Source organism: Brienomyrus brachyistius, chromosome 24 (genome assembly GCF_023856365.1).
Source record: "Brienomyrus brachyistius isolate T26 chromosome 24, BBRACH_0.4, whole genome shotgun sequence".
Lineage (NCBI taxonomy): Eukaryota > Metazoa > Chordata > Actinopteri > Osteoglossiformes > Mormyridae > Brienomyrus > Brienomyrus brachyistius.
The window spans coordinates 695,645-710,268 of NC_064556.1; the positions used below are offsets into that span (position 1 = coordinate 695,645).

At 48.5% G+C, this 14,624-nt stretch overlaps 1 protein-coding gene across 4 annotated transcripts in view; it reads left to right on the top strand.

Moving 5' to 3' along the window:
- The window catches only part of LOC125719896 (echinoderm microtubule-associated protein-like 3), a 29,820-nt gene extending 15,768 nt beyond the window's left edge, over nucleotides 1-14,052 (top strand). For 3 of the 4 annotated variants that reach the window (XM_048994737.1, XM_048994740.1, XM_048994739.1), the window contains 18 exons: nucleotides 58-84; nucleotides 869-989; nucleotides 1,543-1,692; nucleotides 2,320-2,389; nucleotides 2,652-2,762; nucleotides 3,109-3,204; nucleotides 4,565-4,699; nucleotides 6,324-6,462; nucleotides 6,964-7,115; nucleotides 7,205-7,330; nucleotides 9,088-9,219; nucleotides 9,307-9,374; nucleotides 10,062-10,150; nucleotides 10,468-10,565; nucleotides 10,664-10,751; nucleotides 11,035-11,133; nucleotides 11,587-11,717; nucleotides 12,540-14,052. In XM_048994737.1, coding sequence (XP_048850694.1) covers nucleotides 58-84; nucleotides 869-989; nucleotides 1,543-1,692; nucleotides 2,320-2,389; nucleotides 2,652-2,762; nucleotides 3,109-3,204; nucleotides 4,565-4,699; nucleotides 6,324-6,462; nucleotides 6,964-7,115; nucleotides 7,205-7,330; nucleotides 9,088-9,219; nucleotides 9,307-9,374; nucleotides 10,062-10,150; nucleotides 10,468-10,565; nucleotides 10,664-10,751; nucleotides 11,035-11,133; nucleotides 11,587-11,717; nucleotides 12,540-12,743 — 2,036 coding nt within the window. In that variant the 3' untranslated portion in view covers nucleotides 12,744-14,052. The remainder of the gene's footprint in view (nucleotides 1-57; nucleotides 85-868; nucleotides 990-1,542; nucleotides 1,693-2,319; nucleotides 2,390-2,651; nucleotides 2,763-3,108; nucleotides 3,205-4,564; nucleotides 4,700-6,323; nucleotides 6,463-6,963; nucleotides 7,116-7,204; nucleotides 7,331-9,087; nucleotides 9,220-9,306; nucleotides 9,375-10,061; nucleotides 10,151-10,467; nucleotides 10,566-10,663; nucleotides 10,752-11,034; nucleotides 11,134-11,586; nucleotides 11,718-12,539) is intronic. The other variant, XM_048994738.1, reaches the window with a different exon arrangement.
- Nucleotides 14,053-14,624: the final 572 nt, after the last annotated feature.

Sequence of the window (14,624 nt, forward strand, 5' to 3'; positions counted from 1 at the left end):
TGTCTGTCTGTCTCTCTGTCTGTCTGTCTCTGTACTGAATGGTGATCCTTTCTTTAGGGTCTAGAAGAGGAACCTATGGGCAGGGTAAGTACCAGCCACTCGGGAGTCACATGACATGTCCATTTTGTTGCTAGTTTTTGTGTTACACTGAACCCTTCTGGACGGTACCGCAGTTAAAATATGCTGCACTTTTCTGAGCACTGCTCATCATACATTTTTAATATTAAAACGTTTCTGTCATCGTGAAATGTTCGTGTAACTGTGAGTACAATCACAACAGGATATATGTTTTAACACATTTAGGTATTGCAGTGATATTAGTTTTTAAAGTGTTTAACAAACTACTCAAAAACGGTGGAAACCGAAGTACAATCGTTACCCCACACTAAAATACAATGTCTCATAGTCACTTCAAAATGGTAAATGGATTGCATTTATATAGTGCTTCACATTTCACGCCTCACATTCACCCATCCACATTCACACACCCATGGCGGAGGCTGTCATGCAAGGCATGGACCTGCTCACCGGGAGCAATTTGGGGTTCAGTGTCTTGCTCAAGGACACTTTGATGGGGTCAGGAGGAACCAGGGCTTGAACCTACAACCCTCCAGTTGCTGAACGAAAGCACTACCTCCTGCGCCACCATCTTCCCTTAGTAACATTCAAATCTTCACCACAAATGTTAGCCTGCTATAACCAGCACATTGCCTGCTAAAAGATGTAATGGCAGTTGTTCTATATTTGTGCACTTATAAGGCCTCGAAGGAACACTGTGACCAGAAAATGTATTTTACAGCCTTGAGACAGGATGCTGTAATCTCCCTCTGTCCTGAATCCATCATAAACGCCCTGGCTTGTCTGGCAGGTCATTCCATAAAGATGTTCATTCGCGGGCGGCCCATCACCATGTACATCCCCTCCAACATCCAGAACTATGAGGACCTCCGAATGGAGCCCCCTGTGGAGAAGCTGGAGCTCGACTGGGTGTATCCTCTGATCTGCAGCCCGAAACCGAAACTCGCTGCTTATCGAGGCCCATGTGCACTGAAAGTAACCCTTAGGATTTCTCTCTTGGCAGGGAAGTAGCTACAGGAAGGCTGCCTGCGTAGCCTTCTGGCCTATCGAATAACGTTGTTGTTCTTCAGTTCTGCCATTTGACATAATCTGGGAAGGCGCTGTTTGCGACCTTCCCAGCTTCGTTGATGTTCTGGGCTTTTCTGGCATCACAGACGTGGATTTTCCTGAGTCAGCAAGAGCGGGGCCCTGTCTGCCAGGCCTGTGCTTGGTTTGAGGCTTAGGGATGAGGCTGTAATTTTCGGGGAAATGAAAGGGGACTTCGTAGACCTGCCTGCTGGTCCTGCTTTATGAGACCCTCTGTCACTCCACCCCTGTTTATCTTTCCAGGGAGAATTACCAAGGCCAGATTCCACGTGGGTAATTGGATTCATTCCTGGCCTTATTTTTAACGGCCATTTAACTGAATTCCAAAATAAATTTACTTGCACAAGCCTCTTTTTCTGCACCTTGACTTGTGTTAAGCTATGGGTACCGGGGGCGGGACTGCAGAGAGAACCTCTACCTGCTGCCGACGGGGGAGGTGGTGTACTTCATCGCCTGCGTGGTGGTACTCTACCACATCCACAAGCAGACGCAGAGGCACTACATCAAGCATACCGACTGTGTGCGCTGGTCAGTATGCCCGGTCTGGCTCGGCTCGGCCTGGCTTGGACTGGCCCAGGTTGGTTCAGCCTGGCCTGGTTTGGTTTGGTTTGGCTTGGCTTGGCTTGGCTCGGCCTGGCTCGGTCTGGCCCAGGTTGGTTCGGCTTGGCTTGGCTTGGCTCGGCTCGGCCTGGCTCGGTCTGGCCCAGGTTGGTTCGGCTTGGCTTGGCTTGGCTCGGCTCGGCCTGGCTCGGACTGGCCCAGGTTGGTTCGGCTTGGCTTGGCTCGGCTCGGCCTGGCTCGGACTGGCCCAGGTTGGTTCAGCCTGGCCTGGTTTGGCTTGGCTTGGCTCGGCTCGGCCTGGCTCGTTCTGGCCCAGGCTAGTTCGGCCTGGCCTGGTCTGGCCTGGTCTTTAAATCCTACCATGACATTCGGATCTAGGCTAAAATAAACACTCAGCATTTTTGTAATATGTCGGATAATCTGGTGTAGACAGAGCCAGCATTTGTAAATGAAATGCCCCCAAATTGATGTGGGAATGGCGTTAAACTTTCTGACACATTATTGGTCGGGGGACGCCATTGACGGGGCTCTGAATTGCGTCCCCATTGGACGCGTGGCGGAGTCTCTCCCTCACCTGTGTGTGTCTCACCCTAGCCTCGCCATTCACCCTGACAAGGTGCGTGTGGCGTCTGGACAGATGGCCGGAGTGGACAAGGATGGAAAGGTGAGGCCGGCGTCCCCCACAGAATGCCAGGAGCAATAAGAGAAAGCATGAATTGGATTCATATTTATCATTTGTTTGAATGAACTTTTTTAAGAGCCAGAGGTTTTTAAGAGAGTCAATTTGGAAGCAGAGACTCTCCTCTATGTGAAGTCGGACAGAGTATGTCTTGACCTAAAGAGGGCCAGCGGCCGGATTTCAGTTGCTGGACGAGGTCTGTTTTCTTGTATCTGCTGCATGTTCTGCCCGGGTGTCACCCCCTCAGCCTTTACAGCCCCTCGTCCACATCTGGAGCTCCACCACGCTGGTCACCCTGCAGCACATCGGCCTGGGCAGCTTTGAAAGAGGAGTGGGCTGTGTCGCCTTCTCCCACGGAGTGAGTATCTGCAGGACCACGGGAGTAGCTGGTGCTTCACTCGACTCCATGTTGTTTACGCAGACCTGATGATCAGTAGATTAGCTCGGCAGTACTAAGGAGGGTGAAGGCGAGTAATCTTCAGTATGTCATGCTGAGCATTCTGGGAGGAATAGCAGATATGCATTCACTCAAGGGAAACGCTGTTCCCAAGTGTTCCTCTGAAAGACTCTGTCTGAGTGGACGTGCCGCTTTGTGCCCTGGAATGTTAGAGATGCGATGACCTTTTGAAAAAGTGGCAGGCAGCCATAATGCACTGAAATCACATTGTCTCATTCTCGCTTCCTCCTCTCGTCATTCTCTGAAGGATTCGGGAACCTTCCTGTGTGTAATAGACGACTCCAACGAGCACACGCTGTCTGTGTGGGACTGCGCCAAGTGGACCAAGCATGCGGAGATGAAGGTAGACCTTCTAGTTTTCTTCATAACGAGACCATGGTGAATCTTGTAGCTTCTTCATGCAGAGATCATGGTGGAGCTTCTCGATGCTTCATGCAGAGATCATGGTGGAGCTTGTTGCTTTCTTCTTGGCAGTGTCACTGTGCACCACCATTTCACTAGACATTAAGCCTCATTAAGCACTAGATGTCAAGTGGTGGAATTTGCTGGGTGCTTGAGGACTTTCACTACAAATATTATTTTACAAATCAGGAGAAAATACCAGATTAACAAGATTGGCAATGCCCGCTGTGAAGGGGGCCATCCGGCTGGACTAAAGCCTTCCCTGAAAGTCTTTCCCCGAAAGTAGTTTTTCCTGGGTTGTCATGGCAACTGTGTAAATATTTATCCAGCATATTTGCATCCGGGGTTTCTGGGGAAGTGCGGAGGTGATGTCATATTTTTCTTGCTGAAAAGACTCTGTTGCCAAGAAGCATACATATCTGGGGTGTGGCCTTTCTATGGACATCACGTACCCTGAATGCCTGGGGTCGCTTCCAGGTCTCTCTTTGTCTCCTTCCCCCTCCTTTGCTAGGATTTAAGGCAGGATTTGAACCGAAGTGCATTCTGGGAAGCATGTCGGGGGTGGAGCCGGGCCGTGTGCTGCTGCGTGGGGGTTCGGACCTCCACGATTTGTGGGCTGTGGGCCTCTCTGTGTCCTCATCTCCTCTGCCAACCTGCTGCTGCAGGATCTTTCGGTTTCAGTTCTTCATTAAATGCTTCTCAGAGCCGAAAACTGCCAAAGGGGCCGTTTGACATAAACTCCCTGCTTCCTGTTCAGCAGGCTGTGCTGGTGCCTTGTAGAGAGGGGGTCGCGGGGGTTGGGGTGCAGCCTGGTCCCCCTACCTCAGCATCTGAGCTCTCCGTGCTTTGCAGACGTGCCTCTAGACCCCCAGTCACAGCCGCGATTGTGGGGGCACGCTGTCAGAAAAAGGTTCAGCCCTGGGACAGTTTTGTTCCCCAAGGTACAAACAACATGAACGAACTTCCGATGGTACAGAAATGTTCTTCAGAGTTAATTTCTGTACCGTAAAAGTTACATTTACTTACAGCTGAGATACAACTGGTAGACCCTTCAGGGGTCAAGTAACAAGTAATTATACCCTCAAAGGTACAAATTGGTACTTTTTGTCTGCCAGTGCAGGGGGCAGGCTCTGCTTCAGACTGAACGGGGCGCCCCCTAGGGATGCTCCATGTGCATAGCTGCGCCTGTTCGCGTCTGTATGCCACCGTCTGCAAGCGAGGTTGGGTTTGTGTGTGTGTATCTGCCTGTGTCTCTGCCCACGCGTGTGGCCACACCCCTCATGATCAGCTGACATCCCCAGACCACCAACGAGGCTGTGTTTGCGGCGGAGTTCAGCCCTAGTGACAGCAGCAGCATCGTCACCTGCGGCAAATCGCACGTCTATTTCTGGACGCTGAGCGGCGGGACCCTGAGCAAGAAGCAGGGAATCTTTGGGGTGAGTGTGTGTGTGTGTGTGTGTGTGTGTGTGTGTGTGTCTGTGTGTGTGTGTGTGTGTGTGTGTGTCTGTGTGTGTGTGTGTGTGTGTGTGTGTGTGTGTGTGTCTGTGTGTGTGTGTGTGTGTGTGTGTGTCTGTGTGTGTGTGTGTGTGTGTGTGTGTGTGTGTGTGTGTGTCTGTGTGTGTGTGTGTGTGTGTGTGTGTCTGTGTGTGTGTGTGTGTGTGTGTGTGTGTGTATGTGTGTGTGTGTGTGTGTGTGTGTGTGTGTGTCTGTGTGTGTGTGTGTGTGTGTGTGTGTGTGTGTCTGTGTGTGTGTGTGTGTGTGTGTGTGTGTGTCTGTGTGTGTGTGTGTGTGTGTGTATGTATGTGTGTGTATGTGTGTTTGTGTGTGTATATATATATGTGTGTGTGTATGTGTGTGTGTGTGTGTGTGTCTGTGTGTGTGTGTGTATGTATGTGTGTGTATGTGTGTTTGTGTGTGTATATATATATGTGTGTGTGTGTGTGTGTGTGTGTGTGTATGTATATATATATATATATATATGTGTGTGTGTCTGTGTGTGTGTGTGTGTATGTGTGTGTGTGTGTGTGTGTGTGTGTGTGTGTATGTATATATATATATATATATATGTGTGTGTGTCTGTGTGTGTGTGTGTGTATGTGTGTGTGTGTGTGTGTGTCTGTGTGTGTGTGTGTATGTATATATATATATATATATATGTGTGTGTGTCTGTGTGTGTGTGTGTGTATGTGTGTGTGTGTGTGTGTGTGTGTGTGTGTGTATGTATATATATATATATATATATGTGTGTGTGTCTGTGTGTGTGTGTGTGTATGTGTGTGTGTGTGTGTGTGTCTGTGTGTGTGTGTGTATGTATATATATATATATATATATGTGTGTGTGTGTGTGTGTCTGTGTGTGTGTGTGTATGTATATATATATATATATATATATATGTGTGTGTGTGTGTGTGTCTGTGTGTGTGTGTGTATGTATATATATATATATATATATGTGTGTGTGTCTGTGTGTGTGTGTGTGTAGATTATGTGTATATTACATTGTGGAGACCAAATGTTCCCCACAATGTGATAGAAACAAGTTATTTTGATGTTGTGGGGACCATTTTTCAGGTCCCCACAAAGATCTGTGTCTGCAATGAAAAATCTAAAAGACTTTTAAAGTCTTAAAAAAAGTTTTAATCGATTTCTTTGACTGCCTGAGACTTTTACTCAGTAATGTTGTGTCACTGACACAGTTTCCCATCCCGGTCCTCGGGGGCCCCCAGACAGTTCACGTTTTGCTCTCTCCCAGCTCTGTACTGGATATGCCTTAAATCCACTGGGTCATTGAGGGGCTTATGATGCAGCAGATAAACTTGGATGTATGATTTACCAGTAACCTAATGGTTATTTGGGGAAAATGTCACTAGCTCAGAACATCTAGGACTATGACAGAGCAGAAGTAATGCATTAAAATGGTGTTTAACAGAGTTTTATACAAAATGTTCCTGCTGAAATTCAGCATGATTAGCGTCAAATCCTCGACTACTGATAAAAAGATAATTTAAATACTGAAAGGTCAAGTTTTCCACTAAAGTTAATTTATACCTGTTTTCGCAGAAATACAAGAAGCCAAAATTCATCCAGTGCTTTGTGTTCAGTGGGACGGGGGACGTCCTCACTGGGGACTCGGAGGGGAATATTCTGACATGGGGAAAGTCTGCCGCAGACACCAAGACCCTGGGGAAAGGGGCAAAAGGTAGGAGAGCCTGTCTGGGCTTCAGACGAGCCCGACGGTAGCGGATAATTCTGCTGGCTTGGTAGCCAGGGACTGTGGAGCGATGGCTGCCAGTCTTATGCCGCTCCACCAGATGGCGCTTAACTTACTGACATGTGTCCGATGCGCAGCTTTGAAAGGAAGGACAGCTGGCGGGGCAGCGAATCAGACAAGCGTGTGTCAGATTCCTGGGCTCGAAGGCGGCCAGCCGTGGGCAGGGAGCTCTGTGTGCCGAAATTAAACTGCTAAAACTGCTGGAATGAAAATTTAATGAGCTACTTTCAAGGAGGAAACCCGTTTGCAGATAAATGTGAATGTGATTATCCCTCACCAAAAAAGACAAGCATGTTTGTTTTTTTTAAAAAATGTATAGATGCAGCGATTTATAAACTAAAAACTAAGAATGATTGTCATGGTTGATATTTTTATTTTAGAAACAATAAATCGCAAATATCTGTCTCTCTTCACTGTATTGTCTTGCAGAAACATATCAGATCATGAGGCAGACGCGAGCTCACGAAGGCAGCGTCTTTACCCTCTGCGTCCTGCAGGGCGGCGGCATTCTCAGCGGTGGGGGGAAAGACAGGAGGGTCATCCGCTGGAGCGTGGACCTCGCGCCTGAGCGAGAGTGCGAGGTCAGGGCCTCCATGTATGTGCCCACTGTGCTCTGTGATGCCATGCTGCGTCCATGGGAACCAAAGGCTAATGATCCCTGATGTGGTAGATCCCAGAGAAATTTGGGGCAGTGCGTACCATCGCAGATGTGGATGGAGAGGAGCTGTTAGTGGGCACGACCCGGAATGCTATCCTGAGAGGCACGTTGTCGGACGGCTTCGTGGCCATTGTACAGGTAGGAAATTACAAAGCACATTTCCGAAACCCACTCAGTCCGTCTGTTGTTGCGTGTGAGATGAGACCGCCAGTGACCTAAAGTCAGGCTTCCTCATCATATGTTACAGTGCGAGGATCCCAAACCCACTCAGTCCGTCTGTTGTTGTGTGTGAGATGAGACCGCCAGTGACCTAAAGTCAGGCTTCCTCATCATATGTTACAGTGCGAGGATCCCAAACCCACTCAGTCCGTCTGTTGTTGTGTGTGAGATGAGACCGCCAGTGACCTAAAGCCAGGCTTCCTCATCATATGTTACAGTGCAGGGATCCCAAACTCACTCAGTCCGTTTGTTGTTGTGTGTGAGATGAGACCGCCAGTGACCTAAAGTCAGGCTTCCTCATCATATGTTACAGTGCGGGGATCCCAAACCCACTCAGTCCGTTTGTTGTTGTGTGTGAGATGAGACCGCCAGTGACCTAAAGTCAGGCTTCCTCATCATATGTTACAGTGTGGGGATCCCAAACTCACTCAGTCCGTTTGTTATTGTGTGTGAGATGAGACCGCCAGTGACCTAAAGTCAGGCTTCCTCATCATATGTTACAGTGCAGGGATCCCAAACCCACTCAGCTCGTTTGTTATTGTGTGTGAGATGAGACCACCAGTGACCTAAAGCCAGGCTTCCTCATCATATGTTACAGTGCAGGGATCCCAAACTCACTCAGTCCGTTTGTTATTGTGTGTGAGATGAGACCGCCAGTGACCTAAAGTCAGGCTTCCTCATCATATGTTACAGTGTGGGGATCCCAAACCCACTCAGTCCGTTTGTTGTTGTGTGTGAGATGAGACCGCCAGTGACCTAAAGTCAGGCTTCCTCATCATATGTTACAGCCCTAGGAACCGAAACTCATGTAATCCATCGAAGAACTTTTGTTAAATTTCCACAACTTCTTGAAAAAGTATCCTGTAGACTAGAGTGTTTTGAAAATTTGCTCTTCAAACATGAAAATGTATCTTCTGCACATGCATGTCACCTGTGTGGTAAATGCTACAAAAAAATTGCTTTTCTATATAACTGAAGACAGTCATTGAAAGGTGTTTCACGTGGCTCGAGTAGACGGCTTTGTGGCTTACTGAGCAGTACTGTTCCTCCCATTTCCTGCCATGGGGGAGCGAATCCCCCCTCCCCCCTTATTTGTGGAGTTTGTGACTTCTTCCCATGCTGTGTGTCGATGGCTATATTAGAGATGCATGCTGTGTAAGTTAACCTTTGGGGTATCAACCGATATTTGGCAAAACCACGGTATTGTTCCGATGTGTCAATTTTGGGCGATATTTAAAGCTTATCAAAAAAGTTACAATGTATCAGCTTTTTTTAAATAGAAGTCAGCACTAGAGCCAAAGACATATAACTACCAGAGTAACGGCGAAGACGTCATTGGACATTCGGCCCTTTTCCACAGTGGAGGATGAGGCCTGAGTTTATAATGAGTTATTATATCGGCCACGTTGATTGACCTCTCGTTTTCCAGAATACAAACAATGTAATGTCATTGCACTGATCTATGTCGCGACTCTTCTGCTCGACAAATGATGAGTTTATCACTCATTCAACAATAAATATATCAGTTATAGATTCTGCTGCACAGCTATGACGTGTAACTGCACATTAACGCCTTTCTGTACTCATGAGCTCATCGCGCTGTCCGGCAACGGGAAGCGGGGATTTTTCTCGGTGTTCAGTGATGCCCTCTGACTGAGCACGTCTTTGGCTGGCAGGGTCACGTGGACGAGCTTTGGGGACTGGCCACCCACCCATCCAGCAACCAGTTCCTGACCTGCGGACACGACCGGCAGGTGTGTCTTTGGAATGGGGAGGAGCATACGCTGGACTGGTGTACCACGCTGGAGGTCAGGTCCCCCGAGTGCCCTCTGTCGCTCTGCATGTACCCCCTGCCCCGCCTTACCCCCTAACCCGTCGCCCTTGTGTTTTTACAGGAGTTGGGCCTGTGTGCTGATTTCTGCCCCACTGGAGGCGTGGTCTCAGTGGGCCTCAACACGGGCAGGTTGGTCACTCCCTATGTGCCCCACTCTGCGTGCAGTGGGTCTCGCTCTGCGTGCAGTGGTGCATTCATGCATGTCCTTCGACATTTAAATGGCCCACAGCGTGTTCTTCCTGCATCTGTAACTGGCGTGAATCAGCTTCACGCATCTTTAATTCCCTGTTAAACTACGATGAGATGGGGGCGGCATGGTGGTGCAGTGGTTAGCACTGTTTTCTCACACCTCTGGGATCCGGGTTCGAGTCTCTGCCTGGGTCACATGTGTGTGGAGTTTGCATGTTCTCCCCATGTCGTCGTGGGGTTTCCTCCGGGTACTCCGGTTTCCCCCCACAGTCCAAAAACATGCTGAGGCTAATTGGACTTGCTAAACTGCCCGTAGGTGTGCATGTGTGAGTGCATGGTGTGCCCTGTGATGGGTTGGCCCCCTATCCTGGGTTGTTCCCTGCCTCGTGCCTATTGCTTCCGGGATAGGCTCCGGACCCTCCGCGACCCAGTAGGATAAGCGGTTTGGAAAATGGATGGATGGATGGACTATGATGAGATGTTGTGTCTTCCTCTCCCGCAACCTTCCTGATAAACGCGAATTTCGAAGCCGGTAGATAATCGCTGGCTGGCCTGTGTATAAGCATGTCTAAAGGAGCCAGAAAGCTGAATGTCAGGGCTAAGGGGGAGGTTGCTGCCCCATGACAGGTGGGTGGTCCTGGACCTGCAGACCAGGGAACCGGTATGGGAGTACACCGACGGCAACGAGCAGCTCTCCGTCATGAGGTACTCGCCAGGTGAGCGGGCGGGGGGGGCTCCTGTCAAGTTCACAACACGCCGCTGTCTCGTAGCACATCCTTCTGCAGCTGCTGACACGCTCGCCGCTTTTATACTGTTATCTTGCCGTCCTTCTTTCCCTCCGTAGTAATACCTCATCTTTTATGTATGTCCCTCTGAGCACAATGCTGGACGCAGGTGGGAGAAGCATTTCACAGCACAGATGCAGAGTTTCTGTGTTTCTGACGAACAAAACCTGAGACAGGATGAGTGCGAGATCATAATAATTCAGGAGTGGATTAAGGAGTGAGTGACACCGTCGTGCTCCCCATTTCAGACGGAAGCTTCCTGGCTGTGGGTTCCCACGACAACTTCATCTACATCTACAGTGTCACGGACGGCGGCCGGCGCTACACTCGCTTCGGAAAATGCACGGTGAGCTCAGCGTTCCGGGACATGGGTGCCGTTGCCTTTCAGGAAACCGGTATGATATGGGTTCGCTGCCACATCTTGCTGCCTGCTTGCGTTTCCAGGGTCACTCCAGCTTCATCACTCACCTCGACTGGTCCAAAGACGGAAAATACATCATGTCCAACTCGGGCGACTATGAGATACTCTATTGTGAGTCTGCGCAGCCGTGAAGAACAAGCATTGTCACGACAACAGGACACGACCTGCTAAGACCATTTATTTTTAAGAAGAAGCACAGATTGTTTTTCTTAATCAGTTTATCTAGCGTTGGGTTTTGTTGTCCTGCTGTTATAAGTAATTATTTCTCAGACGTCCCCACAAAGAGGGTAATGCAGACTTTTGCATGACAGCCATGATAGGAAAGATGTGAATTAGACACAGGGGTGGGTGAGTGCAGCCCAGGGTCCTACTGACCTCTGTGTTTGTGGCCCAGGGGATGTGGCTGGCGGCTGCAAGCTGCTGAGGAACCGCTTCGAGAGCAAAGACCGCGAGTGGGCGTCCTACACCTGCGTGCTGGGCTTCCACGTCATGGGTCAGCAGAGGGCGCCGTGGCGTCCTGCGCCTGCTCCACATCTGCCCTTTGTGTCTTTGTGCTAAATGTCACGGAGAGCATGGCTCACTACCGGGGCTTGCAGATGGGTTTGCCATGAATATCACACCATGTAATAAGTACAGTGAAAGCTCTCGTATGCTCGGGACTGAGGCACTGCCGGCTAGTCCAGTTTTCCAGATGATTTTATGTTCCTCCTGAAAAACACTGAACTGGATTGCATCGGCATGCTGATCTGCAGGCGCGAGCAGGAACTGACATGTATTGCTCAATGCTTTTCTTTGTTATTGCCAGATACGAGAGCTTTTACTGTAGATGAAGTCTGATTCACAGAAATTCATAGAAAGGTGTATGACACCTGGCCAGTTTCCCTGTATGGATCTGGGTCGTGTCTGACACGGTGTGAAAGGTTAAAGGTCACGTCTTCCCTCCCAGGCGTGTGGCTCGAGGGCTCGGACGGCACGGACATCAATGCCCTCTGCCGCTCACACAGCGAGAGGATGGTGGCCGTGGCTGACGACTTCTGCAAGGTCCATCTCTTCCAGTACCCCTGCCCCAAACCCAAGGTCAGTGCCGGCCGGTACCATCGCGTACCTTCACAAGGAACCCGATCAGGTGCATTTTCAGCAGCGGCATCACTAAGGCTTACTACCTTTTTCTAGGGTACAATAGCAGTGCCTATTCTTGGCCTGAATTAAATCTAATTTTACGTCATTTTATTAAATATACCATTAGCAGAAACACTTTATGTATTAAGGTAGGGTGACCGGATATTCCATGTCAGGAGGGCATTATGATAAAGGACAGAGTTTGTAACTAACATTTCAGTTAAAAGGACCTGAATTTCACTTAAGCACCGAGTTCTTGCTGTGTGCTGATTGGTCAGTCTCCTGTAATCATGCACGTGTCACTAATGTTAATGTAAAACAGCCGGATGAGTCTCTCAATCAAGGAAACAAACCAGTCAAACACAAGATGAACTGAACTATATATCCGAGCACAGGAGCATTTCAGTTTTACAGTAGTTTGAAACGTTAACCAGCACAGTCACAGAGACGATCCCGGTTCTGGTTCACACTGACCAGCACAGTCACAGAGACGATCCCGGTTCTGGTTCACACTGACCAGCACAGTCACAGAGACGATCCCGGTTCTGGTTCACACTGACCAGCACAGTCACAGAGACGATCCCGGTTCTGGTTCACACTGACCAGCACAGTCACAGAGACGATCCCGGTTCTGGTTCACACTGACCAGCACAGTCACAGAGACGATCCCGGTTCTGGTTCACACTGACCAGCACAGTCACAGAGACGATCCCGGTTTTGGTTCACACTGACCAGCAGTCACAGAGACGTTACCTCTCTCTCCTTCTGTCTCATTCCCAGGCTCCCAGTCACAAGTACGAGGGCCACGGAAGTCATGTGACCAACGTCTGTTTCACACATAATGACAGTCACCTGATCTCCCTCGGGGGGAAGGATACGTGTGTCCTGCAGTGGCGTATCATCCCGGGGGGGCAGAGCAACTCGCTGGACCGCAGCGCCTCAGCGTCCTCCACTTCCATCAGTTCTCAGGAACCCGGCATGTAAACAAGAGAGAGGAGAGGGCAGGGGGACCTTCTCTTCCTGTGTTTGTGCCTGTGTGTTTGTGTTTATATGTTGGGCCTCAGGAGGTGCTGACTGGACAATAAAAATGTAGTAAGCAGGTTAGACAATGAGGAGTTCATGGGGAGGAGTTCATGGGGAGGAGTTCATGGGGAGGAGTTCATGGGCTCTGAAGCGTGGATGACAGACATGAAAAGGAAGACAGGAGGACAAGAGAAACAGGAATACAGACAGCTACCAAGTGCCTTAACTATCCAGAGTGGAAGGAGGGACCCTCTTTGCCAAAACTGGGATTCAGCTCTCCGGAGAGACATAAAGAAGGTTTTCTTGTTTCTTGGTATAAAAAGCTGGAGGTGGTGTACGCTGACCCAGCGACCGGTCGGCGCTCACGTTTCCGAATGGCTTTTATTGTTCTTTCTCTTTTTCCTTACTACTCACGGTTCATCCTGGACCGACCCTCAACCATTTTCCAGTGACTGGCCTGACGGATTGCGACGGACCTCCATGGGCGGAGACTCTGAGCACTTTTCCAGTAGTCGACCAAACCAGTACAGACCAAAGTTTAGGACAGAATTCGAAAGACAAAGAACATTCATTGAATTTTGCTTTCACTTCTCTGCTCTTCCCTTGATCTAATCCAGTATTGATATTATCATTACTAAACTGTGGCTTTGGATCCTTCGTGCGGTCGTCGTTAATGAAAACGCTCCGAATGAGCTTCATTAATGGAAACTATAAGATGTTCTTCGCTGTTAAATGTGAGTTTGCACCATGTCTTACTTCCCTAACTGCAGATGTGATCCAAGGGTACAGCTTTGGTTTGGACATTGGGGGGGTGAGGTGTCCAGCATGTATAGAGGGAGATGTGATTAATGGGGGGGGGGGTTCTATTAGCCGGTTTTGATTATTGGGGGGGCCAACTCCCCCCGTTTATGTGGTGCTTATTTGAGAATGGTGTGTGCTCAGCCCCTCTCCTGAGATCTTCTGAAGAAGGATGATTCCCTGCCTGTCTTTTCAGATGCTTCAGCCTTCCTGTTCGGAGTGCAAAATCAGCCACAAAGAAAGTGACATTTTTACTTTCTTGGCTGACAATATACCAAAGTGACTTTTTCAGCAACTGCTTTTTGTTAGATACTAACATTTCTTTTCCACAGTCCTGTATGAAATGTGAGTCTTCGTTTCGTTTTAATAAAAAGGCAAATGTGATGTTATTTTTGGAAAAGCTTTTATTATGTGACACTTACCCTGATGGGCAAAACTATATTATACTGAAGAATAAACATCTTTAAATGTCTGTATGTTTGTCCGGGGTGATTTTTATTCATGCTGAACCTAACATTAATTTGTGACTATCCTTCTCATACATACGGCCACTACATGACCAGAACACAAGACTTATTCATCTCTAAAAATAATGTGACTGTAGGCAATTTATAAACTCCTCGTCACTGTTAGCAAATGTATGGCCCAAATATTATTTTCACCCTTGTCAAACTTTTGACGATTTTCGCCAATTGGGCGGATTTCATTCTCTGTCCCGGTGTAATTCCCAGTGCACCATGCATGAGCAGGAGGGATTACATTACTCTGACGTTTTAAGACACAAGGAACGGCTTTGTTTTTGACAAGCATACCATTTACAAACAAACAGGTACGTGTACTTTTCTGCATAATAACGACTGATTTTCCCGGTGGTGGTCCGGTATAATGACTGCCGGTCGCCGGCAAAATATACTAAGGGTGATTCCCCCAGTCTGCCACAAAATATGAAACTGGTGATCATATCGTTAATAAAATCATAATAAAAACATAATTAATCACGCGTTTAATGCAGAACTTTCACTAGAGACGCAGCCTGCAGCATCC